This window comes from Podarcis tiliguerta (assembly GCF_965153285.1).
Source record: "Podarcis tiliguerta genome assembly, chromosome: 6".
Classification (NCBI taxonomy): domain Eukaryota; kingdom Metazoa; phylum Chordata; class Lepidosauria; order Squamata; family Lacertidae; genus Podarcis; species Podarcis tiliguerta.
The window spans coordinates 3,267,410-3,294,661 of record NC_139539.1 but is presented as its reverse complement, the minus strand read 5'-3'; the positions used below and the strand labels follow the sequence as shown (position 1 = coordinate 3,294,661).

Sequence of the window (27,252 nt, the reverse complement as noted above, 5' to 3'; positions counted from 1 at the left end):
AAGAAGAGTTTTCGACAAGTTCACATGCGTAAGTTTCAGCAGCTGACAATCCCTGAGAAGGCCTGGACCTTGCCCAAGCTGCTCATCTGCATTACAAATGCTTCTCTGCTCTCTCCTGCACATGAACCACCACTAGGAGAAAAGCACCCAGTGATTTAAACTTCTTATTCCCTTGCTATCCTGCTTGTCTGACATGTACCATACGTGGAAGGGATATCCAGATGTTGCTTCTGAACTAGGGTTCAGCCCCCTGGGAGGTTCCTGTGTATCACTTTGTTTTTAAACTAAATTGGGAATCTCTTGAGAACTTGAGGTAAGCACTGGGAATGAAAACAGCGGTGTCTTGTAAAATGGGATTCTGCTTCCCCCTAGCGGCAAATGCAAGAAAATATCTTCTCCAAAGTCTGCTGCAGGGGTCAGCAAACCTTTTCAGCAGGGGGCCAGTCCACTGTCCCTTAGACCTTGTGGGGGGCCGGACTATATTTTGGAGGGGGGGGGGAATGAACAAATTCCTATGCCCTGCAAATAACCCAGAGATGCATTTTAAATAAAAGCACACATTCTACTTACGTAAAAACGCCAGGCAGGCCCCACAAATAACCCAGAGATGCATTTTAAATAAAAGGATACATTCTACTCATGTAAAAACATGCTGGTTCCCGGACTGTCTGCGGGCCAGATTTAGAAGGCGATTGGGTCGGATCCGGCCCCCAGGCCTTAGTTTGCCTACCCATGATCTACTGTTTGTTTACAATGACCCTTGACAATCTGGTGCAGTAGTAGTAGTAATAATAATAATAATAATAATAATTATTATTATTATTATTATTATTTTCTTATTTATATGTCACGCGTCTGACTGGGTTGCTCCAGCCACTCTGGGTGGCTCCCAACAAAATATTACAAAACACAATAAAACATTGTAAACTTCCCTACAGTTGTTGTTGTGTACTACAACTCTTAGCAGTCGCAGCCCACTTTGGACTACAACTCCCATCATCCCTTGCCAGCATGGCTGTGTATCAAGCTGTTGTCAGAATGAAATATATTCAGAGTCGCAAAGTGATTTCATGCTCTTTATTCAGCTCATAGTGGTGAGGAGGAATGAATGAAAGTCCCCTCAAAGTATCTGCTTTATATACATTATTTACACAATGGGCTGCCCATGATTGGCTAATTCCGGAATTCTACTGTAAGCCAATCAGGTTGTGGATTCACTTCTATCTGGAGCATGATTGGGTGGTTCCTGCCAACCAATCATACTGCTGCATTGTACTAGGACCAATCAGACTGCTGCATTCTGAATCCTATTGTTCTAGGACCAATCAGACTGCTGCATTTTGGATCCTATTGTTCTAGGACCAATCAGACTGCTGCAGTTTGGATCCTATTCAACTCAGTACATAACACAGAAGCTCCAAGAGCAGGCTGGGAAGTATTCATCTGTGGCTGCTCAGGTCCGAAATTTCGCCGCATTACAACAACCCGGTCTCTGCCTGTCTCTCTTGCACAGGCCTGCAATCCTGGGGGGAGGACATGTGTTTGCTCAGGACCTCAGCGAAGGTTAGCAGGGGGCTTGCGAGGCTGCAAGCCAGAGATTTGTCCAGGGCGCTTCATCCTGATCTATTTGCAGAGAGGTTAAGACGACTTAAGCTATTTAAAGAAGATTCATTCTGTTATTTTTTTTGGGGGGGGGGGAGGTCACACGATGTTGCGTCAAGAGTGTCCTCGCACACTTTGGAGTGCACTTTCCCAATTGCAAAAAGTCCAGCCTTTGCAGGAAGTGAAATTGTTGCACAACACATCCAAAGCAAATGCAATTGCGCAACCTGAATTTGACGGAATCCCCCGCAGAAATCGTGGCAGCCTGGAAGAGCCCCAGTCTCTAAAAAACTAGGGATGAAACAGGACTGACACACCAATTTCAGGTGTCCCTGCTGCCCATTCCCATCCTAGAGTGCCCAGATACAGAAGACGACAAGGTTCATCTGCCTTTAATAGTCCTGGGCTGCAGCTGCTGAAATTCTCTCTTCTTGTTGTTTAGTTGTGTCCGACTCTTCGTGACCCCCTGGACCAGAGCACGCCAGGCACTCCTGTCTTCCACTGCCTCCCGCAGTTTGGTCAAACTCATGCCGATAGCTTCGAGAACACTGTCCCACCATCTTGTCCTCTGTCGTCCCCTTCTCCTTGTGCCCTCCATTTTTCCCAACATCAGGGTCTTTTCTAGGGAGTCTTCTCTTCTCATGAGGTGGCCAAAGTCTTGGAGCCTCAGCTTTAGGATCTGTCCTTCCAGTGAGCACTCAGGGCTGCTTTCCTTAAGAATGGAGAGATTTGATCTTCTTGCAGTCCATGGGACTCTCAAGAGTCTCCTCCAGCACCAGAATTCAAAAGCATCCATTCTTTGGCAATCAGCCTTCTTTATGGTCCAGCTCTCACTTCCATACATCACTACTGGGAAAACCATAGCTTTAACTATATGGACCTTTGTTGGCAAGGTGATGTCTCTGCTTTTTAAGATGCTGTCTAGGTTTGTCATTGCTTTTCTCCCAAGAAGCAGGTGTCTTTTAATTTCGTGACTGCTGTCACCATCTGGAGTGATCAAGGAGCCCAAGAAATAAAATCTCTCAGTGCCTCAACTTCTTCCCCTTCTATTTGCCAGGAGGTGATGGGACCAGTGGCCATGATCTTCATATTTTTGATGTTGAGCTTCACACCATATTTTGCGCTCTCTTCTTTCACCCTCATTAAAAGGTTCTTTAATTCCTCCTCGCTTTCTGCCATCTCTCTTCTACACAACTATAATTAAAGGCACGGTAGTCCAATTTTTGCCTTTCCTTCCCCCACCATCTCTAAAGTGATGTGCTAAACTTTCCTCTTCAACTCTTTAAGTAAGGAAGGACAGAGCAAATCACACACTTCAAAGCAAATAAATAAATGCAAATAAATGCTCGCTGGGTCGCTTGAAAGCCTGCTCCAAACCACACTGAGATTTGCTCAATGTATTTCAAGAGCACAAAAGCACAGAGAGAGTGTGCCTTAGAGAAGGCTAGGGTTGGTCGACTGAATCTGCAAATCGCTTCCCAGGACAAGAAGTCCTGAGCCAATTTATGACAAGAATAAAAGACTGCAATAAGAGTGCATAAAGACATTAAAAGCACACCCAGAGTAAAAATATCCAGTCGTTGGTGCTGCCTGAATGCTTGGGGGGAAACAAAGAGGACATTGGTTTGCATATTGAGACAGCTGAAGGCAGCCCTGTACATGCCAATTTTTAATGGTGGATGTTTTATTGTGTTTTTAAGATTTTGTCGGGAGCAACCCAGTCAAGCATATAAATAACAAAAATATTATGATGGTAATTTTGTGGCTATAGCATGAAATGTAGAAATGACTGCTGTAATTTAAATAGAAATACAGTGCGTCTCACCATGATGGGGTATCGACTGCCCAGGTAACTTCTGTCTTGCCTGCTCGGGGTGCTGACAAGGTGGGCAAATCCAAGCCCCCCCCCCCCCGAGGGTTCCTGACCTTTAAACCAGACTTGGACTGGGCGACCCTCAAGCAGAGGACACCTCAAAACAGTGAACTGCCCTTCCAAACTGAGGGTTTGCATCTGAGCTGTACCACTTCAGGCTCATAAGATGCTATGCAGGGGGGAAAAATTCCAACCAAAAGTGTTGCAGTGTGAAACCTAAGCTAGAACCCTGTTATGTGTGCATTTCAGATGTGAGCTTCTGAAATGGGACAGTCAAGAAACATCATCTGGGCTTGTGAAAAATAAACCCCTCTATTCAAACAAGCTTTTTAGTGCATGCCAGTCAGGCACTCTAGATAGCATAGCAGGGGCAGGTGACTAAACCAGGACAGTCAAGAGAGGCACCAAGATCTCTCCTCTGCCGGATTCCTGCATCGCAGAGGGTTGGGCTAGATGACCTCCGGTGTGCCCCCCAACTCTCCAATTCTATGAACCCTAAGGCCCGCAAGTCCCTTGTCCTTCAGCCACCAAGCCAAGGATGCCACTTCCGGCAGATTCAAGGCGGGCACAGCTGTTTCAGGATCTGGATGATGTTCTTGGGAACGTCGGGAATGCCCGTGTGAGAGTCCTGCAGGAACCGAGGCCCCAGCTGCTGGGCATGGAGACAGAGATCATGAGCAAACACCGGCTCAACCTGGGGGCGGGGGTGAGAAATGGAAGGTCACAACAAGGCAGGAAGTGGGCTGTTTGGCCACAAACAGGGAGTGGGTCACTTGCATCGTGGGAGACACTTCCACAGCTGCTTTTTCTGCCCCCCCCAGCCTTGGTCGCATTTTGCAAGGGGGAGGAGAGGAGGTGGCGGGCAGAGCAGCAGCAGCGCTTGGCAGCATTTTCCTGTGTCCAGATTCCCACTTTTTGAGACGTGGCAACCGTAGTTCATCATTTATTGTTGAATTGAACTAAACAGTTTGGATTGGATTTTGGAAGGAAGCTATGCTCACCACTATACCATTTTGAATAGGTGTGCAATTAATTGTTACTGATCTGAATTTTATTGTCTTACTAAGTTGGTCATGCAAACTGCTATTCTGAATAATGCTTTTTATTGGGCAAGGGTGACGCGGCAGCTAAAAAAGCCAATACAATTCTGGGCTGCATCAATAGGAGTATAGCATCTAGGTCAAGGGAAGTAATAGTGCCACTGTATTCTGCTCTGGTCAGACCTCACCTGGAGTACTGTGTCCAGTTCTGGGCACCACAGTTCAAGAAGGACACTGACAAACTGGAACGTGTCCAGAGGAGGGCAACCAAAATGGTCAAAGGCCTGGAAACGATGCCTTATGAGGAACGGCTAAGGGAGCTGGGCATGTTTAGCCTGGAGAAGAGGAGGTTAAGGGGTGATATGATAGCCATGTTCAAATATATAAAAGGATGTCACCTAGAGGTGGGAGAAAGGTTGTTTTCTGCTGCTCCAGAGAAGCGGACACGGAGCAATGGATCCAAACTACAAGAAAGAAGATTCCACCTCAACATTAGGAAGAACTTCCTGACAGTAAGAGCTGTTTGACAGTGGAATTTGCTGCCAAGGAGTGTGGTGGAGTCCCCTTCTTTGGAGGTCTTTAAGCAGAGGCTTGACAACCATATGTCAGGAGTGCTCTGATGGTGTTTCCTGCTTGGCAGGGGGTTGGACTCGATGGCCCTTGTAGTCTCTTCCAACTCTATGATTCTATGATTCTAGTTTCACGACCAGGACGTTTTTGACTGGGCGATATCGGGTTTTCAACACTGCGATATATCACCAGCTGAAGATCGTGAAATACAGTGGTCCCTCGGGTTAAGAACTTAATTTGTTCTGGAGGTCGGTTCTTAACCTGAAACTGTTCTTAACCTGAGGTACCACTTTAGCTAATGGGGCCTCCCGCTGCACCGCCAGAGCACGATTTCTGTTCTCATCCTGAAGCAAAGTTCTTAACCCGAGGTACTATTTCTGGGTAAGCGGAGTCTGTAACCTGAAGCGTCTGTAACCTGAAGCATCTGTGTGTCTGAAACAAGGATGAAGCCAGGTAGAGGCACCGGCCGGCTTCACGGTTTTACCTGCATTGTGATTTTGGCATATCCTCCCAACTCATGATTCGTGAAAGGTAAAAAGGTAAAGGGACCCCTGACCATTAGGTCCAGTTGTGGCTGACTCTGGGGTTGCGGTGCTCATCTCGCTTTACTGGCTGAGGGAGCCGGCGTACAGCTTCCGGGTCATGTGGCCAGCATGGCTAAGGATCGGTACCTATTTATCTACTTGCACTTTGACATGCTTTCGAACTGCTAGGTTGGCAGGAGCTGGGACCGAGCAACAGGAGCTCACCCTGTCCCGGGGATTCGAATCGCCGACCTTCCGATTGGCAAGTCCTAGGCTCTGTGGTTTAACCCACAGCGCCACCTGCGTCCCTGATTCGTGATATACTGCCACATTATGAAATCGGTATCACATTATGGACTTCAAACTGGTTTTGGACAATATATCCCCCTGCCCAAACACACACATCATGATTTGCAATATATGGCCAGGTCAAAAATGATGAAACCAGTATCACGATATGGGCAATGCATCAATATATCACCCATCCCTATTTGACACCCACCACTCCCTTGGTCCGAATCCTGAGTTCGCCACTCTGCGGCTGCTGGCCAATACCTACCTGTGCCATGATGAGCTTGTGGAGTTTCTGGTCGGGAGCTGTAGGATATTCCTCCCCAAAGCAGAAGCAGATCTGATACTGAGGCGGTGCATGTCCGTGGACCAGGTAGCCCCGTAATTCTGAATGGCACACAAAAGATCGTGGTTAGGAACCGAGGCTCTCTCTTTATTTTAAAAAAAAGAAAATCGTTTTTATTTGATTTTACAGATATAAATTTATAACAACGCCAAATACATATCCATATAAAGAGATTTCTCTGAATCTCGAGACTTCCCCACCATCCCCTCCATCATAGCTGTCAACGTTTCCCTTTTTTAAAAGGGAAATTCCCTTATTCCGAATAGGATTCCTCGCAAGAAAAGGGAAAAGTTGACAGCTATGCCGCCCATGGGTCCTAACGTTCACATTTTCAACTGCGTATTATATCATAATCTGTATTTTAAAATTATCCATATTGCCCATAGCACTTGTTACATTACAAGTGAGGTTAAAAATCTGTTAATGTTTTCATGTGCTTACAGCGGTCGTTGTTGCATACATAAAAAGTATTTTCTTTTCCTTTGGGATGTCGGTACCAACAATTCCTAATAAGAAGGCTTCTGGGTTTTTAAACAAATGTTATTTTAAACATTTTTTCCCAGTTCATTATATATATCATTTCCCCAAAAAGCCTTCAGTACTTTACATGACCTCTTATTTTTCCTTACATTTCCAGTAGGTTTTTTTACTTGTTCTATACATTTTTGCTAGCTTCCTAGGAGTCAAATACCACCGGCACATCACTTTCATACAATTCTCTTTTAGTGTACGTGCCGTTTCAGATTCAATTTCTATAACCTTTCCCAATCTGCCATCTGAGCGTTATGCCCCAAATAGTTTGCCCAGTGTATCATTACAGATTTAACCTGTTCATCTTTTCCATGCCAGGACCCAAGGCTCTCTGAACCGGCCATTTGCAGGCCAAGGTCCCGGGATTCCCTCACAGGCAAGTCTTCCTAGGGGGGGGGGGGTTCATGATGTTTGGGTCATTCCTTCAGAGAAGCTGATTACAGTTGGTGTTAACTGGTTTTGTTATCTCTTCTGCCAAGGTCATGCTAGCTATAAGAGACCAGAGGGATCCTGGGTTTCACTTTCTCTTTCGATCTCTTTTCCTTCTGGTGTGTTGTTCTGTGTAAGTTTTAGTCTTATTATAAGTTATTGTAAATTTAAGTCTGCTGCAACTGGATTTCGTATGGACAGGGCCAGTGGCGTAGCGTGGGTTGTCAGCACCCGGGGCAAGGCAAGTAATTTGCGCCCCCCCCCCCCCGCTGCACTGTCCCTCCCCCAGATAGTCCCTCGCTCTCTCTCCGCACCGCACGCCTGGCACCCTCCCCTCCACAGTGGGTGGCGACCCGCCGGCTCGGATCGGATTCGCACAGCCAGCACTGCAGTGAGAGAGAGTGAGTGAGCCAGGTAGGGGCAGAGAGCTGCGAGTGCGAGCGCGCGCCCCCCCCCAGATGTTGCGCCCGGTGCGGCCGGCCCCCCTTGCACCCCCCACGCTATGCCACTGGACAGGGCCAATCCCGAATGTACTGGAATTGTGACCATTATGTTCATTTGCTACTGAAGATAAATAAAGTTTTATTGATCTTCAGTAGCAGTAAAGCTCTGCTTTATGAAATATTAACTGCCTCTGGTCTATTTTTGGGGGAATCCTGCAACATGTTTAAGTTTTACTTTGCTAACTATACGTTTTTGGAGATCTGCTCTGGATCAATATTGAGTAGAATTCCAATGACAGTCCGGAGGGTGGCAACCTGAGAACGGGGCCTTCTCTGAGGTGGCTCCTTGTTTGTGAGATGCTCTCCCCAGGAAGGCTCACCTGGCTCCTTCCTTATACACCTTTAGGCGCCAGGAAAAAACGTTCCTCTTTAACCAGGCCTTGGGCTAATTATCATCCAATGCCCTTTTAAAATGTGTGTGGGGGAGGGGGAGTTATTGAGTTACTTCTGTTTTTATTTTGTGTGTTTGGCGTTTTTATATTGTGGTTTTCTCTTGCGAACCGCCCCGAGACCTGCGGGGAAATAATAATAATAATAATAATAATAATAATAATAATAATAATAATATTTATACCCTGCCCTCCCCAGCCAAGACTGGGCTCAGGGTGGCTAACAACCGATATAAAAACAAATTGATTGAAATACAACTTAAAAAACAAGATTAAAATACAACATTCAAACATTAAAATGCAGCCTCATTTCAATGGAAACTCAAATCAAAAACTTTTTGGGGGATGAAAACGTCAAGTCTTCACCAAGGCCAACTATCCAGACTGGTCCTACATGGGCCAGAAAAAAGCCAGGGAAGTCCCCAAATAGGAGTTCCATCACAGGTAAAGGTAAAGGGACCCCTGACCATTAGGTCCAATCATGGCCAAATCTGGGGTTGTGGCGCTCATCTCGCTTTATTGGCTGAGGGAGCCGGCGTCCAGCTTCCGGGTCATGTGGCCAGCATGACTAAGCCACTTCTGGCGAACCAGAGCAGCGTACGGAAACGCCGTTTACCTTCCCGCCTGAGTGGTACCTATTGATCTACTTGCACTTGACGTGCTTTCGAACTGCTAGGTTGGCAGGAGCAGGGACCGAGCAACGGGAGCTCACCGTCCCGGGGATTCAAACCACCGACCTTCTGATTGGCAAGTCCGAGGCTCTGTGGTTTAACCCACAGCACCACCTGCATCCCTCCATCGCAGGAGGAGAAAGGAAAAAATAAATTTAATAAACGATAATAATACTCACGCTGCAGGAACTGCTGGGTGTCGAGGAGTTTGTAGGTTTTCTCCCTCTCCAGTTTGTTGGGCTGGTTTTCGTGGGGGGCCAGTGGCCCTTTCCAGTACACCCTGCCCTGGCACTGCCGTTTCATGAAGACCCCTTCGGGGGCTACCCAGAGCAGGATTCCCCGGTGCAGGTGGGGAAGAAGCCTCTGCAAAGCCCCGGTTGCTCTGCCGCCCTGGCTGCTCCCAGCCGCGGCATCCAGAGATGGGAACAACACCTGTTCCAGGCCGCTCGAACCAAAAAACCACATGTTGTCCGCTGGCACCGGGCGATAGGTGATCCGGCAGCCCTCTGCTGTTTTGGTGGTGACCTCCTTTACCAACGTGTCGCAGTAGTAGAGGCGGACACGGAGCCAGGAGTCTGGGGGACAAAAGGAGGCAGAGGTGAGGATACTGGACACAGTTAAAAGTCTCCACGCTCTGGGAACTTCCAGACTGGACTACTGCAATGCGCTCTACATGGGGCAGCCCTTGAAGACAGCTTCAGCTGGCCCAAAATGCAGCAGCCAGATTGCTGTCTAGAGATCTGTCTAGATCTCACGTAAACCCGGTTTTAAAAAGAGCCAATTAACTCCAAAGGAAAAACCCTCTCTAAAATATATAGACTCCTCTTTGACTAGGAAGTCAAGGAGGAGGAGGAGGTAAAATCAGTACAGACATACCTCGGGTTACAGACGCTTCAGGTTGCATTTTTTCCTATTTTTAAAAGACATCTGAAGGCAGCCCTGTTTAGGGAAGTTTTTAATATGTAATGCTGTACAGTGGTACCTTGGGTTAAGAACTTAATTTGTTCTGGAGGTCCGTTCTTAAACTGAAACTTTTCTTAACTAATGGGGCCTCCTGTTTCCGCCGCACTGTCACCGTCTGATTTCTGTTCTGATCCTGAAGCAAAGTTTTTAACCCAAGGTACTATTTCTGGGTTAGTGGAGTCTGTAACCTGAAGCGTCTGTAACCCGAGGTACCGCTGTATTTAATGCTGTATTGTTTTTAACACTCGACTGTGAGCCGCCAAGAGTGGCTGAGGAAACTCAGCCAGATGGGTGGGGTATAAAAAAAATTGTCGTTGTTGTTATGTCAGCAAATCAGGACGACTGTTCAAGGTTGCTTGGAGAAGCCCCAAAAAACCAATGCAGAGAAAGTTTGGTACTGGCTGAAACTGTCGTTCTTTGGGAAACCGGTGGCTGCTCTTAGAAGCCAGGTTTCTTCCAAAAGACTGTAATAATAATAATAATAATTTATTATTTGTACCCCGCCCATCTGGCTGGGTTTCCCCAGCCACTCTGGGCGGCTCCCAATCGAGTGTTAAAAACAATACAGCATTAAATATTAAAAACTTCCCTAAACAGGGCTGCCCTCAGATGCCTTTTAAAGATAAGATAGCTGCTTATTTCCTTCACATCTGAAGGGAGGGCGTTCCACAGGGCGGGCGCCACCACCAAGAAGGCCCTCTGCCTGGTTCCCTGTAACTTGGCTTGTTGCAGTGAGGGAACCGCCAGAAGGCCCTCGGTGCTGGACCTCAGTGTCCGGGCAGAACGATGGGGTTGGAGACGCTCCTTCAGATATACTGGACCGAGGCCATTTAGGGCTTTAAAGGTCAGCACCAACACTTTGAATTGTGCTCGGAAACGTACTGGGAGCCAATGTAGGTCTTTCAAGACCGGTGTTATATGGTCTCGGCGGCCGCCCCCAGTCACCAGTCTAGCTGCCGCGTTCTGGATTAGTTGCAGTTTCCGGGTCACCTTCAAAGGTAGCCCCATGTAGAGCGCATTGCAGTAGTCCAAACTGTGTTTGCAAATAAAGCAAAAGCGACCAAGGTGACCTTAAAAGTGCAATCCTAAGCTGCTTACAAGGGGCTGAATTCTGTAGGAGCTGCGTCAGAGGATCACATGGTTTGAGCTGAACCGGGAGTTTCCACAAAGCCAAGCCCTGCAATTCTGCTCCTGAACTTAGTGCAGCTTGGGGCGAAGGGAGTCAGGGCAACCTCCGTTTCACCCACAATCCCTGCATTGCGAAGTGACATTAAACAATGACTGAACGCAGACCGGAATCAAGAAAGACCATGCATCAACTGATGTAAACAAGATTAATCACAAAAGGGGTCATGAAACAGCTGGTGAGCGAGGTTCAATTCTGCACCGGCTGCGTGTGCCTGCTCCCAGCAAACACAGCAGAATTTAACCCCCACCTGACAGCAGACAAGCAGAGGGTTAAATCTTGCCCAGTTTGCAAAGAGCAGGCTTTGTAAGGGAACCTGAGGGTCATCTAAGGAGCGTCTCCACCCCCATCGTTCTGCCCAGACGCTGAGGTCCAGCGCCGAGGGCCTTCTGGCGGTTCCCTCATTGCGAGAAGCAAAGCTACAGGGAACCAGGCAGAGGGCCTTCTTGGTGGTGGCGCCTGTCCTGTGGAACACCCTCCCATCAGATGTCAAAGCGATAAACAACTACCTGACGTTCAGAAGACATCTTAAGGCAGCCCTGTTCAGGGAAGTTTTTAATCTGTGACACTTTAGTGTATTTTTGGTCTCTGTGGAAGCCGCCCAGAGTAGGCGGGGTACAAATAATAAATTATTATTATTATTATTACTACTACTACTACTATTACTATTATGTCCAGCCCTCTGGCATTGCTGGGCTGTGCAGTTGTCCCACACGGGGAACGAACTCACGACCTTGGCATGATCAGCACCATGCTCCAACCAACCGAGCTATCCAATTAAAATGTCACTGTGTCTTTTTTATCATATGTGGTGGACCTGCCCCAAGGTAAAAGACTTCTGGGAGAAGATTTATAATGAATTTTAGAAAATGTTGAAATATACATTTATTAAGAAACCAGAGGCCTTTCTTTCTGGAATAACAGGTTTGGAATTGCCCAAGAAAGATGTCAGACTGTTTTTGTATGCTACAACTGCAGCTAAGAATTGGAAAACACAAGAAGTCCCAACAGTGGAGGAATGGCAGATGAAGATGATGGACTTTTCGGAGCTAGCCGACCTGACCAGAAGAGCCCGTGATCAGAAGGAGGAGGAGTACCAGGAGGAATGGAGGAAATTCAAAGACTGCTTAGTTAAATATGTTAAGATAACTTAATGGGAAAAACTTGCAAATACCAGATAGGCTTAGGATTTAAATATGTAATGTTAGAGAATAACATGTTTAAAGTTAAAATGAAAAGAAAGAAAGATGTTAAGTGATTAAGTTAATTTTATGAGAAAATTGGTTTTGGAAAACTGTTACAATGATATATACTGAAATTCAGCCGGGGGATTTGAGGAAGTCACTTAACAATGTTACTAAGATTGGATTAAGTACAAATAAGATGTATGTTTGTTTAAAATTTTTGGAAAACCAATTAAAAAAAATGGGGGGGGGGAAATGTCACTGTGTCTTATTTCTGCATTGCAGAGGGCTGGACTAGAAGACCTTTCGGGTCCCTTTCAACGCTACAATTCTATGATGCAATGGAGGCGGAGGAGGATAATAGAAATCGCAGAACGGCAGCGTTGGAAAGGCCCTTAAATTCATGTCCTAAACAGGGGAAGCTGAAAAGGGGAATTGCAGAACTGAAAAGGAACGGCTCCTGCCAATTAATCACAACTTCCTTAGATGTGGGAGAGAAACCCGTTTCAGTGCAAAGCCTGCTTTTAATTTCATCTTCCTCTAGGCTTGGCATAAGACTGAATTTATTATTTCGGTCACAGACCAGTTCCAGCCCACATACAATATCAAAGAAGTCATAAAACACGATAGGGACACATTTGAATTGGCAATTAGGTATAACAGGGACACTACAGATATAGCAACAGTTAAAAATATATACCGTATTTTTCGTCCCATAGGACGCTCCGTCCCATAGGACGCACCTAGTTTTTTGGGGGGGAAATAAAGGAAAAATTTTTTTCCTTTATTTCCCCCCCAAAAGCAGGTCCGGGAAAGCGAACCAGGTCGAGGAACAGCGGGGTGGCGGCGCTGCGCCTCCCTGCTGTCCCCCGAGCTTGTGGGGCTGGCCAATGTCTGCCCGGCGTGAGGGGTGCCCTGAAGCAGAGCGCCCCTCGCGCCAGGCAGCAGGCTGCTATCCGCAGCGTGGGGAGCGCTGCGGGGAACTCCTGGAGGGCTCCCGACGCTGCGGGTGTCTGCCTGGCGTGAGGGGCGCCCTGAAGCAGAGCGCCCCTCGCGCCAGGCAGCAGGCTGCTATCCGCAGCGTGGGGAGCGCTGCGGGGAACTCCTGGAGGGCTCCCCACGCTGCGGGTGTCTGCCTGGCGTGAGGGGCGCCCTGAAGCAGAGCGCCCCTCGCGCCAGGCAGCAGGCTGCTATCCGCAGCGTGGGGAGCGCTGCAGGGAACTCCTGGAGGGCTCCCCACGCTGCGGGTGTCTGCCTGGCGTGAGGGGCGCCCTGAAGCAGAGCGCCCCTCGCGCCAGGCAGCAGGCTGCTATCCGCAGCGTGGGGAGCCCTCCAGGAGTTCCCCGCAGCGCTCCCGACGCTGCGGGTGTCTGCCTGGCGTGAGGGGCGCCCTGAAGCAGAGCGCCCCTTGCGCCAGGCAGCAGGCTGCTATCCGCAGCGTGGGGAGCGCTGCGGGGAACTCCTGGAGGGCTCCCCACGCTGCGGGTGTCTGCCTGGCGTGAGGGGCGCCCTGAAGCAGAGCGCCCCTCGCGCCAGGCAGCAGGCTGCTATCCGCAGCGTGGGGAGCGCTGCGGGGAACTCCTGGAGGGCTCCCCACGCTGCGGGTGTCTGCCCCGCGCGAGGGGCGCTCTGCTTCAGGGCGCCCCACCCGCCGGGCGGCAGGCTGCTATCCGCAGCATGGGGAGCCCTGCGGGGACCTCCCGCAGGGCTGCCTAGGGTGCGGACGTGTTCCCGAAGCGCCGGGCGCTCTGCTGTCAGGGCACCCGACGCTCCGGGAAGCAGGCTGCTATCCGCAGCCTAGACATCGCTGCGGGACCTCCCGCAGGGCTGCCTAGGCTGCGGATGTCTTCCTGAAGCCTGGAGAGCGAGAGGGGTCGGTGCGCACCGACCCCTCTCGCTCTCCACGCTTCAGCGAAAGCCTGCATTCGCCCCATAGGACGCACCCAGATTTCCGCTTCATTTTTGGAGGGGAAAAAGTGCGTCCTATAGGGCGAAAAATACGGTAGCTTGGCATAAGATGTATTTTTTTTATTATTATTACTGGCCCTTCAACCTAAGTTATCCCCTTCTCCCTGCTTTGTGTAGACAGGTGACTGGGAGCGGACACCGAGACCACATAACACGGTCTTGAAAGACCTACATTGGCTCCCAGTATGTTTCCGAGCACAATTCAAAGTGTTGGTGCTACCTTTAAAGCCCTAAACGGCCTCGGTCCTGTATACCTGAAGGAGCATCTCCACCCCCATCATTCTGCCCAGACACTGAGGTCCAGCTCCTAGGGCCTTCTGGCGGTTCCCTCCCTGCGAGAAGCCAAGTTACAGGGAACCAGGCAGAGGGCCTTCTCGGTGGTGGCACCCACCCTGTGGAACGCCCTCCCACCAGATGTCAAAGAGAACAACCACCAGACTTTTAAAAGACATCTGAAGGCAGCCCTGTTTAGGGAAGCTTTGAATGTTTAATAGATTATTGTATTTTACTACTCTGTTGGAAGCCGCCCAGAGTGGCTGGGGAAACCCAGTCGGATGGGTGGGGCATAAATAAATTGTTGTTGTTGTTGTTGTTTCTGGCCTGCAGAGGGTGAAATTTGGGTTCATCAAGTTCTAGCCCAGTTACAGATTTTGGCATTCCTGCGCAGAGCAGCGTGGCCAACCTTTGCTCTTTTTCATTTTCTTCTTGCTTTCTGCACTGAATTGAGCTCTGGCTGGGCACAATGCAATGGGATTTTCTGCCTCTTGAAAAGCGTGGCGGGGGAAACAAAAGATTTTAAAAGCCTCCAACTGCCCCTGGCCATGGAGGTTTCATTTCCCTGTACTGGCTAACAGCCACGGACACAGCCCTTATCTACTCCCGGAATCAAAGGCAGCCTCGCGCTGTGGCGCAATGGGTCAGTGGGTCTGGCTGTCAACCATAAGCTTGGGGCTTGAGCCCACCTAGGGACAGCTGTGAGCAGGACTCCTGCATTTCAGAGGGCTGGACTAGATGACCCTCGGAATCCCTTCCAACTCCTTAATTCTCTGGTTCCATAAACACAAGAGCAGGAGGCGTCTTTCCCTTCCCAGAAGAGAAATCTGGTTGGCCTGTGTGAGAAACTGGAACCTCAGAACTATTAATAATAATAATAAGAATAATAAATACCCCGCTCTCCCCGGCTCAAACACAGGGGGAAAACCCAATTTAAAATACAGGCTAAAATGCAATTTAAAATGCAGCCTCATTTTAAAAGTAGCTGATAAATCAAGACCATAAGGGGAGGGAAACATAAGGGTCAGACTGAGTCCAAACCAAAGGCCAGGCAGAACAGCTCTGTCTTGCAGGCCCTGCAGAAAGATGTCAAGTCCCGCAGGGGCTTGTGACAAAGCATTCCACCACATCGGGGCCAGTACTGAAAAGGCCCTGGCCCTAGTTGAGACCAATCTAACCTCCTTGAGGCTCGGGACCTCCAAAGTGTTGTTATTTGTGGACCTTAAGGTCCTCCGCGGGGCATACCAGGAGAGGCCTTTGTTGTCCTTTATTGTCTTCTCCCATTCCTTTTAAAGGCATCTGAGCTAGCGCTCATTGTTTTTAAAATTATTTATGGCATTTCATCTCCAAGGAGCTCAAGGGTCTCCTCCGCCTCCTCACGTCACCCCCCAACACACAACAACCTTGTGAGGTAGGCTAGGCACAAAGAGGCAGTGACTGGCCCCAGGTTACCCCCAGCAAGAGCTTTGTGGCTGAGTGGGGACTCGAACCCTGGTCTCTCCCAGGTCCCAGTCCCGATGCTCTAACCGCTATTGGCTGTCTTCGAACAGAGACCCTTTCTTCCTCTCCTTACCCGAGTTGATGTTTTGATTGTCAGCGTACTGGGGATTGGGACCGGCAGCGGTGGGGCTCGGATGGCAGTGTGCCAGGTTACAGCTGTAGAAAAAACCTTTCACCTGGTACCCTGGAAAAGGAAGTGCAACACAGGAGAGCTTTAAAATTGGTTCGTTTGTCCCTGCAAGATGTGAAACAGCAGCTTGGACAAAGCCATCTCTTTCCCCAGGTACATATTCTCCAGAGGCTTCACACTGCAACTCTCAAGAGCCCCAGACAACACATATGGCAGAGCTCCTTAAGGAAGGGACGTAGCTCATGCATGCAGAAGGTCACAGGTTCGATTCCTGACATCCCCAGGTAGGGCTGTGAAAGACTGCCTGCGTGAAGCCCTGGAGAGCAGCTGCCAAACAGTGTGGACAACAACGTGTTATTGCAGGCAGGGGGTTGGAATAGATGACTTTAGGGGTCCCTTCCAACCATACAATTCTATGAGTCTATTTATTTCAGAAAATCTGAAATAAATAAAATCTATTTATTTATTTCAGAACTTAACAAAAGAGGTTTAAAGACTGTCTCAAGGCAAATCTAAAAAAAAAAAAAAAGTAGTATAAACACCGACAACTGGGAAACACTGGCCTGTGAGCGCTCCAGTTGGAGAACAGCCTTGACCAAAGGTGTCATGGGCGTAGAAGACACTCGAACTCAGAATGCAAGGGAGAAACGTGCTAAGAGGAAGGCACGCTTGGCAAATCCACACCTTGATCAACTCCCGCCTGGGAACCAATGTCCCCACTGTGGAAGGACGTGTGGATCCAGAATTGGCCTCCACAGTCACTTATGGACTCACTGTTAAAACTGTGTTTGTGGAAGACAATCTTACTCGGCTACAAGGGATCGCCAAAGAAGAAGAAGAAGATGCCACTAGGTAGTAAAATACACATTCTCTCTCTCACCTCAAAGCAGCTTACAAAAAGAAGGAAGCAGTGAAACTCCAGTTTAGAACAACTATTTAAAACATCCAAGAAGGATAACAATAGGCTATCAACCTGACGTATATTCTTTATATCTGGTGAAAGGTAAAGGTAAAGGGACCCCTGACCATTAGGTCCAGTCATGACAGACTCTGGGGTTGCAGTGCTCATCTCGCTTTAGTGGCCGAGGGAGCCGGCGTACAGCTTCCGGGTCCTGTGGCCAGCATGACTAAGCCGCTTGTGGCAAACCAGAGCAGCGCACGGAAACGCCGTTTACCTTCCCGCTGGAGCGGTACCTATTTATCTACTTGCACCACATGCTTTCGAACTGCTAGGTTGGCAGGAGCAGGGACCGAGCAACGGGAGTTCACTCCGTCATGGGGATTCGAACCGCCGACCTTCTGATCGGCAAGTCCTAGGCTCTGTGGTTTAACCCACAGCGCCACCCGCGTCCCTATATCTGGATAGGTTTGCCTAAACAGAAACGTTCTCATCAGACACCAAGAGCAGTTAAGTGGAAGGCGGCTGCCTGGTGCCAAGAGGCAGGGAATTCCCAAAGGCAGATGCTTCTATTCTGCAAGATGGATGTCTTACATTGCAGGATGATTATTACGTGGCCCCTTGATGGACCAATGCTCTGATTCAGAGAAGGCAACTTCCTGTATCCACGTGGGCCACTGGAAGGATACGGCCAACAGGGCATTGGGGATGGGCATTGGCACTTTAATAATAATAAACATCTTATTATTTATGCCCAGCCCATCTGGCTGGGTGGCAGGCTTTTCGTCTTGCAGAACCTTTCAGAGGCACAGCAAACAGGCTTCCTTCAGAGGCTGGCTAGGGCGTTGGATCAGGTCCCTAGCGATTTCTTCCAGGTAGCAGATGAAATAGATCCAATTGCCAAGGGGAAGCAGGGACCCAGAGCAGCAGGGCCAACTCAAAAAGGGAGCCAACGATTTGCAAAGTTGGGAATGCAGGGAAGCTCTTCTTCCTTACCCTGGTGCTCTCCGTGGCTTGGCTGCGGGGGGGCCTGGGGTGTCCCTGGGGCGCTCTGTAGAGTCACCAGTGGCTCATCCTTGCTGGCCTGGCCTGACTCTGAAGGTGTTCCGACCTGGGAAGAAAGAAAACACAGCAGGTGTAATTCTGAACGAGGCACCATCTCCCAGGGCTAAGGACAGGAAATAGACTTGGGGTGTGGCTGCATTTGGGCTTATAGTGCCCCCTAACTTTGTAATAAATAAATCATAAATAATTTTTTATTTATACCCTGCCCTTCCCGGTTCAGGAAACCGGGCTCAGGGCAGCTAACAACAAATTTAAAACACTTAATTGATGCTACAAAAAACCATAAAATATGGTATAAAGAGTAAATAACAATAAAATCAAAAATCAATTTAGGGGGGAAATCTATCCAATAAACATTAGATGATCACCAGCTGGCTAAATTAGTCCCACTTGGGCCAGCGAGGAGACCAGGGGAGAATTAGCTGTGGGATCCCAGAGTGGGTAATCTTCACAAAACAGAGAGGGGGAGGTAAGGAAGGGGAACAAAAGATCAGGCTAAGTTCAAATTGAAAGCCAGGCGGAATAGCTCTGTCTTACAGGCCCGACGGAAGGAGGTTAAATCCTGCAGGGCCCTGGTCTCCTGGGACAGAGCATTCCACCAGGTCGGAGCCATCACTGAGAAGGCCCTGGCCCTGGTAGAGGATAATAATAATAATGTAAGACATAAGGAGAGCCTGCAGGATGAGGCCAATGGCCCATCTTGTCAAGCACCCTGTTCTCACAGCAGCCAACCAGATGCCCCAATGTCAAACTTGCAAGCAGGATCCAAGAGCCCTCTCTCCCTTCTTGTGGTTTCCAGCAACTGGTTTTCAGAAACATTATTCCCTCCAACTGTGTCCCTGAAGCAAAAAGCCTAGTTTTGGGTTCCTTGTTTTTAGACAGATGCACAGATTTGTCATAGCAGGAATCGTTCTAGGAGCATGCATTTCCTCCTGGGTGCGAGGAAAGGGACAACGCCCCTTTTAAGCGTGATGAACCAGGAGCACCCTTTGAGTTGATTAAATGTTTCCAATTAATCACTCTAACTGATTAATAGTTCAGGCATTGCAGCCAGAAGATAGAGCGGCCTCAAGGCATGAAGTCAGATCAAACTGCTCAGAAGGAGGAAAAGAAGGGAATTTCTAAGCGTTGACAGATTTACCACACCCTGACCTTCAAACCGTAAAGGTAGGCTCAGTGCATCTCAGCAGAAAACTTTTCCATCCCGTGGCGTAGCGTGGGGGGTGCAGGGGGGGCCGGCCGCACCGGCCGCAACATCGGGGGGGGGGGCGCTCACACTCGCAGCTCTCTGCCCCTACCTGGCTCACTCACTCTCTCTCACTGCAGTGCTGGCTGTGCGAATCCGATCCGAGCCACCGGGTCACCGCCCACTGTGGAGGGGAGCGTGCCAGGCGTGCGGTGCGGAGAGAGAGCGAGGGACTATCTGGGGGAGGGACAGTGCAGCGGGGGGGGGGCGCAAATTACTTGCCTTGCCCCGGGTGCTGACAACCCACGCTACGCCACTGTTTCCATCGCAACATCTCTCGCTTCAAAAGCCTCCCATCTGAGCAATGCAAGAGGTATGTGTGCAATTTGCAGCTGCGTGGATGTTCCGACTGCTAGAAGCAAGTTTTCAAAGATGTCTGCTTCAGGCAACACCAGGAACGCTGGCTCAGGAACTTGGGTGTGTTTGCTGTTCCAGGTGGCACCGGGGTCTGGCACCACAAACAGAGAGCATGTGCCCACAATGCCAGTCACGTTGCAGGCAAGGTCAGTTGCAAGCTGCCACTGACATGGCTGGTGACTTTGGAACTGCAGAAATTTGGTGGGTTGGATGCTGTATGTGCTTGAACCAGCTGATCAGAGGCTATGGGTGGCCCCAAGGCAGTCACCAGTTCTTAGGAAAGTTCGCCATAGAGGAGAGGACTATAACACTTGCAGCGATGTCATGATGTGTGGGATGTATTGCTAGAGCTGTCAAGTATTGTTATTAAATTTTATTTATACCCCGCCCTCCCCAGCCAAGACCGGGCTCAGGGCAGCTAACACCAGTATAAAAACAATTGATTGAAATACAACTTAAAAACAAGATTAAAATACAACATTAAAATGCAGCCTCGTTTCAGTAGGAACTCAAATCAAAAACTTCTTTGGGGATAAAAACGTCAAATCTTCACCAAGGCCAACTATCTAGACTGGTCCTACATGGGCCAGAAAAAAGCCAGGGAAGTCCCCAGACAGGAGCTCCATCACAGAAGGAGAAAGGAAAAAAGGAAGAGGGGAAGGGAATCAAGTTGATTCCAAGCCAAAGGCCAGGCGGAACAACTCTGTCTTACAGGCCCTGCAGAAAGAAATCAGATCCTGCAGAGCCCTGGTCTCATGTGACAGAGCGTTCCACCAGGCCGGAGCCAGTGCTGAAAAGGCCCTGGCTCTGGTTGAGGCTAATCTGACTTCCTTAGGGCCCGGGACTTCTAGGGTGCTACTATTTATGGACCTTAAGGTCCTCCACGGGGCATACCGGGAGATGCAGTCCCATAGGTACGAGGGTCCTACGTACAACCTTTTCCTGTTTCCCAGAGTGGACACACAGGGGAATGTGGCTCCAGACAGGGAGGATTTCGTGTCACACCTGCTCTGGAGCCTCCTCCCCTTGTGTGTGACCAGGTAGATGAGCAGGATCCTAGCAGACCCTGTAAAAGGGCTAGCCACACAGCCATCTTCCCTTTTCCAACTTCTCTCTCGGACCTCCTCTTCTGGCTTAGCCAGCACATGGCTCATCTTTGCAGAAAGATGTTATTATGGGAGGGAAATAAAGGGGAAACTTACCAGGAACAAGCCAGACTGGATAAGCCAGACTGGATTGCTTAATTAAAGTATTCTAACAAATCATCAACTTGCTTCCAATTAAGTAGCAAAGGGAACGTGCTCTGCTGTTTGCACTCTAGCGTGAGTGAGGAGGGATCATATCAAAACAATGCAGTCATACCTCGTGTTGCGTTAGGTCCACGTTGCGTCTTTTCAGCTTGCGAATGCGGCAAACCCGGAAGTGTATACTTCCAGGTTTCACCCTGCGCACATGTGCAGAAGCGTTCTGCGTGCTTTGCGCATGCGCAAAAGTGATCTATGCGCTTTGTGCATGTGCAAAAGTTATCTGCGCGCGCATGTGCAAGTGATCTGCACACCTTGTGCACGTGCAAAAGCAATCTGCGTGTTTCACACATGTGCAAAAGCAATCTGCGTGCTTCGCGCATGCGCGCTTGATCGCGCCGCGCACATGCGTGGAAGAGGCACTCCAGTTGCCAACTTTTCGGGCTGCAAACGGCACCCCAGAACGGATCGTGTCCGCAACTAGAGGTACCACTGCACATCCTCTCCTACCTTCCTTAACATTCCCACATGACGGCGATGCTCTGCCGCCAGAGAGCTGCTTGACAGTGGAACAGTCTCCCTCGGGAGGCGGTGAACTCTCCTTCCTTGGAGGTTTCTAAGGAGAGGTTGGGTGGCCGTTTGCCATGGGTGCTTTAGCTGAGATTCCTGCATTGCAGGGGGTTGGACTAGATCCAACTCCACAAGCCTAGGATTCCAGGGTTGGAGGCAGCAATGCTTCTGAGTACCAGTTGCTGAAAACCACAGGAAGGGAGATGGCTCTGGTGCTTGCATCCTGCTTGTGTGCTTTCCAAAGACGTATGGTTGGCCCCTTGAGGACAGAATGCTGGCCTAGACAGGCCCTGGCCTGAACCAGCAGGCTCTTCTTATATTATGTCTGCTTCATAAACCTATTTTTCCCCTTTCCTCTTCTTCTTTTTTTTAAAAAAAACCCCCACAGCACATTGCAGATATAATTATTATAATTCCTACTGCCAACGCCCAAACCCTGACATGAATAGTATTTTAGTATTTGCAGCATGGGTTTTGATTGATAGCGTGCATTTTCATTTTACAGTGGTACCTCGGGTTAAGTACTTAATTCGTTCCGGAGGTCCGTACTTAGCCTGAAACTGATCTTAACCTGAAGCGCCACTTTAGCTAATGGGGCCTCCTGCTGCTGCTGCACTGCTGGAGCACGATTTCTGTTCTCATCCTGAAGCAAAGTTCTTAACCCGAGGTACTATTTCTGGGTTAGCAGAGTCTGTAACCCAAAGCGTATGTAACCTGAAGCGTATGTAACCCGAGGTACTACTGTATTTATATTTCACATTCTGATTCTATGGTTTTCACTTTGCAAACAGCTTAGAGGTGTTGCTTCTATGCATTAAGACGCCTATATATTGGTTATACGAATGAAGGAAATCACTAGGATGGATTTTCAATGGAGCAGCAAGAGGACAGGTAAGGAGACACAGAATACTTTTGATGCGCTGCCTTGCCTGCCAAGAGGCTTTCCCAACCTGGTGCCCTCCACCTCATTTGAACCACAACTCTCATCAGCCCCGGCCAAAACAGCTGGACGGTGTCAGGTTCAGGGAAGCCTAGCCTGCAATGTTAAAAGTAACAAACCCGAAAATTATATTTAAGAAAGAAAAAGGGAAACATTTGCAAAACACAGCAACCAATTTCTGCTGCAAAACTTGATCCGTCTGGGTTGGCAACAACAGTGGCATGCAGCTTGAAAGCTAAAGCAGTTGGATTCCGCGAATGGCATCAAATTAACTGGGTTTATTTATTTTTATATGCATGACAGTGTCCATGCCCCAGGATTGTGCCAGCAACACCCTTATACCTTGTTTGGCTTTCCATTTTCTCTGGTCTCTTGGTGTGCCGACGTTGGGGGCTGCCTTGCCTGCAAAAGGGGCTCTTTGCTATTTTCCTTATCTGAAAGGCAGAGAGAGAAAATCTGTTTAATCCCAGATAACATTTATTTGAGTCCCGGCTGCCCCTTACGCACTAGTCATGTTAGGACTGCCACCTATATCTGCTCCTTGATCAGTCAGTAATTCTGACCAGTTGCTTTAATTCAGTTTCACTTTCCTTTCTCCCCGTTAATAGCTGTGCTGCTCAGATAACCCTGCTGTGCTCAGGCAAAAAACAATGACGCAGCTCAAACATAGATCTCAGTGCCTGGTCTACTGGATATTTCTGGAATTATTACAGCACAGATTGTGGAAACTGTGCCATACTTGCGCAAATCGCCACGAGGCCTCCATTTCTCTCTGCTGTGTCACTACTTAAGACTGTAAGGTCCTCAGGGCAGGGATCTAGTCTCGCTCCCTTTTTGGTGCTGCCTACATAGATGTCACTGATCTATCTGCGTGAATAGATATAGACAGATCCAGCAAAGATTGACCAATGGGGACCCAATAACAATATGTATTCAGCTGAGGCTACAGAGGGACAGAACCTTTCTTAAGGAAACACTCTTGGAGATCCCAGTTGCAGGAAACCCCAGGAGGGGAGAAGGCTCTTGTGATTGTAGGTTTCCCACTGGGAGAACAGGATGCTGGATGGGCCTGATCCTGCAGAGCACTGCTTAGGTTCTTAGGGTCTGTCTCCAGGGCAATTTCCCCCCAATGGCTGATCGCCAAGGCACGCTTTCATTCTTGAATTAAAACTGGAGGCGCAAAGCATTCACTTTTGCAGTGTAAAAAGAGTAGCCATCTCCCCTTTCAGGAGTGCGCTCTGTCCCATTTCTTCATGAGCCGCTGTAGCCCCAGGTCCAAAAACGTTGTTGACCCCTGATCTAGCCTAACAGTGTTATCTTGGCTGGCAGCAGAAGCAGCTTTCTGGAGAGCAAAGTCCACGCCAGCAGCTGCTGCTACCTTTTAAAATGCGTTTGCAAAGGAAGGAGCCCGGAAGGTTTTGCGAGCAAATCAACCAGGGCCTCAATTATTGAGCTATGTGAAGAGGCACTGGCACAGCAGGTTTAGGAGGGCAAGGGTCTCCGCTCCCTACTTTGCCTTCCAGATGGTTTGGCAGGAGCGGAGGAGTGTGGCAGTCCAAGGGGGATTTGCCTCGCAAGCCTGAATCCTCTGCACATCGCTTCTCCCCAAAAGTCCTGGCTCAGATGCACCAGGAGAATATCAGGAGAGGTTTAGCATGTGATCATGTTGCCTTGCACAGAAAATCACCTTTTGACCAGGTGGAGGAATCTTGCAGAGATCAGCCTCTGGGCAGCTGGGGGATGAGATAGCCTGGGTGCCCCCATGGGCACAGCCAAGATTTATGTTAGTGGGGGCTGGACACCCAACTTTCACCATCCTGTCCGGCTCTGGTCCAGCAGATTCAGAACGAAATGTCTCAACAACAGTTGCTTTAAATTACTTCCTTTTGACTCCAAGAGCTCAGAAAGACCTGTCAAAACCTTTCTACAATTTCTACTTGCAGTTAAGTATTTGTATTTATTTACTTGATTTCGGGGGCAGCTGTCCCCCTTGCCTAAGCCTATGGGGAAAACAGAGGGGACCAAAGTTAGGTTCCTTCTTTGGGCTTTAAGGAATGGGACCCAAGAACCAAATTCAGATGCTGGGAGAAAGGAATGGGAAATGCAAAGCCACCTGCATGGAAAATAATGGCAAGGTTTAGGGACAGGAATGAGGGGCCCCACCCAGACCTTGTGGGAGCTGCTGCCTGAGCCCTCTCCTTGCCCCACAAGTTGAGATCCCTGCATTGCAGGGAGATGGATGAAGGAGTGTCTCCACCCCCATCATTCTGCCAGGACACTGAGATCCAGCGCCGAGGGCCTTCTGGCGGTTCCCTCACTGCAAGAAGCAAAGCTACAGGGAACCAGGCAGAGGGCCTCCTTGGTGGTGGCCCCCGCCCTGTGGAACGTCCTCCCATCAGATGTCAAAGAGATAAACAACTACCTGACATTCAGAAGACATCTGAAGGCAGCCCTGTTCAGGGAAGTTTTTAATGTGTGACATTTTAATGTATTTTTAATCTTTGTTGGAAGCCGCCCAGAGTGGCTGGGAAGCCCAGCCAGATGGGCAGGGTACAAATAATAAATTATTATTATAGGATGAAATGACCCTTCCACCTCTACGATTTTATGATTCTATCAGCTGATGAAAGCAGGAGAAACTAAAAGGGAGGGACTGTGGCTCCAGAGCAGAACATGCGCGTCGCACGCAGAAGGTCGCAGGTTCACTCTTCGCCGGGATCACCAGGTAAGGCTGAGAGAGTCCCCTGCCTGAGCCGCTGGAGATCCACTGTGGACCAGGGCAGTCTACCTTTTCATACCAAGTGGGGTGCAAGAGTACTTTCACATGGAACCCACAGGCCATACTGCCTTCTCGCACAGAACGGGGGAGGACAAAAAAGGGACACACACCCCCTGCAGCCCTCATGCTGCCTTCCCAAAGCCTGCTGATGAGCGAGGCGCTGGACTTTGGGAAAGCAGCACAAGAACTGTGAGGTTAGGAAGGCGTCAAATGTTGCCCAGCAGGGCTGCGCGCTGGACCACCCTGATGTAGACAACACTGAGCTTTCTGGACCAGTGGTTTGATTCCGTGCAAAGCTGCTTTGTATACGAACCCGGAGTGCTTGTGAAGAGAGAGAGAGATCAGGAGAGGCTTAAAATCAGGGGTGGCCAGTGGAAGTGACTTGCCTTCGTGAAATGCAATGGAACCACTGGGAACACTCAGTGGCGTAGCGTGGGTTGTCAGCACCCGGCGCAAGGCAAGTAATTTGCGCCCCCTAACCCGTGGATTTTAGTAGGGGCAGAGAGCTGCGAGTGCGAGCGCCCCCCCCCCAGATGTTGCCCCCGGTGCGGCCGGCCCCCCCTGCACCCCCCACGCTACGCCACTGGGAACACTTCCCTAGCCCTCTGCATAGCTGTCAACTTTTCCCTTTTCTTGCGAGGAATCCTATTTGGAATAAGGGACTTTCCCTTAAAAAATGGAAATGTTGACAGTAATGGCCCTCTGGCTGGTAGGATCTGGTCCAGGGCTGGTGACAAGGGTTAAGGGGATTGAGGAGGGGGTCTGTTTTTCACAGCAAGAGAAACACCTCTCCACCAACTCCTGGGGCTTCAGGCCGCCAGACACACCTGTTTCTTGGGACGCATCCGAGAGGATCTGGTACACCTTGTAGGGCTCCGAGATGTCCAGGTGGCTCCTCTCGGGGACCTCCTTGAAGTCGGTGCTTTTGTTCAAGGCGCAGCGCAGGCGGGTCTTCCAGACGGAGGGGTCGGCTTTGTCTAGCCCTTCGTGGTACTTGCCTTTGTAGACGGCCCAGGCCTGCAACGGAGAAGAGAGGGGAGACGGGTCACCATGAAACTAACGAGGGCGCGGGATTCCCAAGGGCGTTCAAGGGCGCGCCCCTGGAGCCGAGTCCCAAGAAACTCCCCAGCATCGCAGGGCGCAGAGCCCGCTTGCCAGGAGCGCGTCGGGGAGGTTGGAACGGGGCGCGATGCGCAAAGAAATCGGGGTGACGGCGAGGGCGCAAAGCGAGAGGCAGCAGCCGGCCAGGGTCCCGCAAGAATTTGGGAATGGGGTAAAGTGATGCTTGGGATGGCGCCCATACCTTGAAGAGCGCCGCGTCTTCCTGCTGTCGGTAGTCCTGCTTGGCCGCGTGTTTCCAGGGGATGCGGAACAGCGTCTTCTCGCCGTTCTCCCAGCGCAGCCCCGGGTAGCGGCCGCTGTCCACCTGCGCGACGAGCCACTCCTTCAGGCGCATCGGGGGCGGCCTCGGCTCCGCCATGTGCTGCTGCGCCCGGGCTCCGGGGAGCCGCGCTCTCCCCACCATGCGCGCCTCCTGCGACGCCGCTCGTGCGCTCCAGCCGGCAAGAGCCGCCGCCGCACCGTCGGGGCTGCTCACCCCGATCTCCCCCTCGACCCTGCTCTCTGCTCCCCGATTTCTTTCCCCCAGGGCCGGTGGAGAGTGAGCCCCGCGCAGGAATCGCGGACGGATCTGCGCGGGCGGCTGCTGCGCCACGCCGAGCTGCGCGGGCGACGGGAAAGCGAAACTGTGCCGCGTCGGTTTCACTTTCGCTCCGGCCCGGCCGCCAAAAGGGAGCGGTCCCTCCCTCGGGGAGGCGGAGGAGGATGGCAAAGCGGAGTGGGGGTTGGGGTGTCGTCGACCTAGAATTCGGGTGCGCCGAAAGCGGTGAGCCTTCCCCATATTCCTTTTCTGTGCAAATCACCAAGGGCAAAACCATTTCCAGGCTCCCATAAATAGGTTCGGATTCGTGGTAAGCCACGCGGGGGGCTTCCAGAGGCCGCTATTGCACCAGTATCCGGCCTCATCCGCGAGGTTAGATGGCGCTGCGTCGTCGAGCAAACGTGGACCCTGCGCATTCTCCCATCGCTTTCCTTACAGCAAGCCTGATAAGGCTTCTGAATCAGTGCTGGTTTTAAGTATAAACTAAACAAGCTATAGCTTAGGGCCCCACTTTCTTGGG

At 50.0% G+C, this 27,252-nt stretch overlaps 1 protein-coding gene across 1 annotated transcript; it reads right to left on the bottom strand.

Annotated features, from left to right (window-relative positions):
- Positions 1–3,268: 3,268 nt before the first annotated feature.
- LOC310680580 (interferon regulatory factor 4-like) lies at positions 3,269–27,252 on the bottom strand. Its single transcript, XM_083447432.1, has 8 exons — positions 26,376–27,252; positions 25,900–26,089; positions 22,636–22,727; positions 17,868–17,982; positions 15,917–16,027; positions 8,949–9,344; positions 6,169–6,287; positions 3,269–4,169 (listed from the first exon to the last, which is right to left on the bottom strand). The coding sequence occupies exons 1-8, from the start codon at positions 26,970–26,972 to the stop codon at positions 4,032–4,034; spliced, it is 1,758 nt and encodes a 585-aa protein (XP_083303558.1). The 5' UTR covers positions 26,973–27,252; the 3' UTR covers positions 3,269–4,031.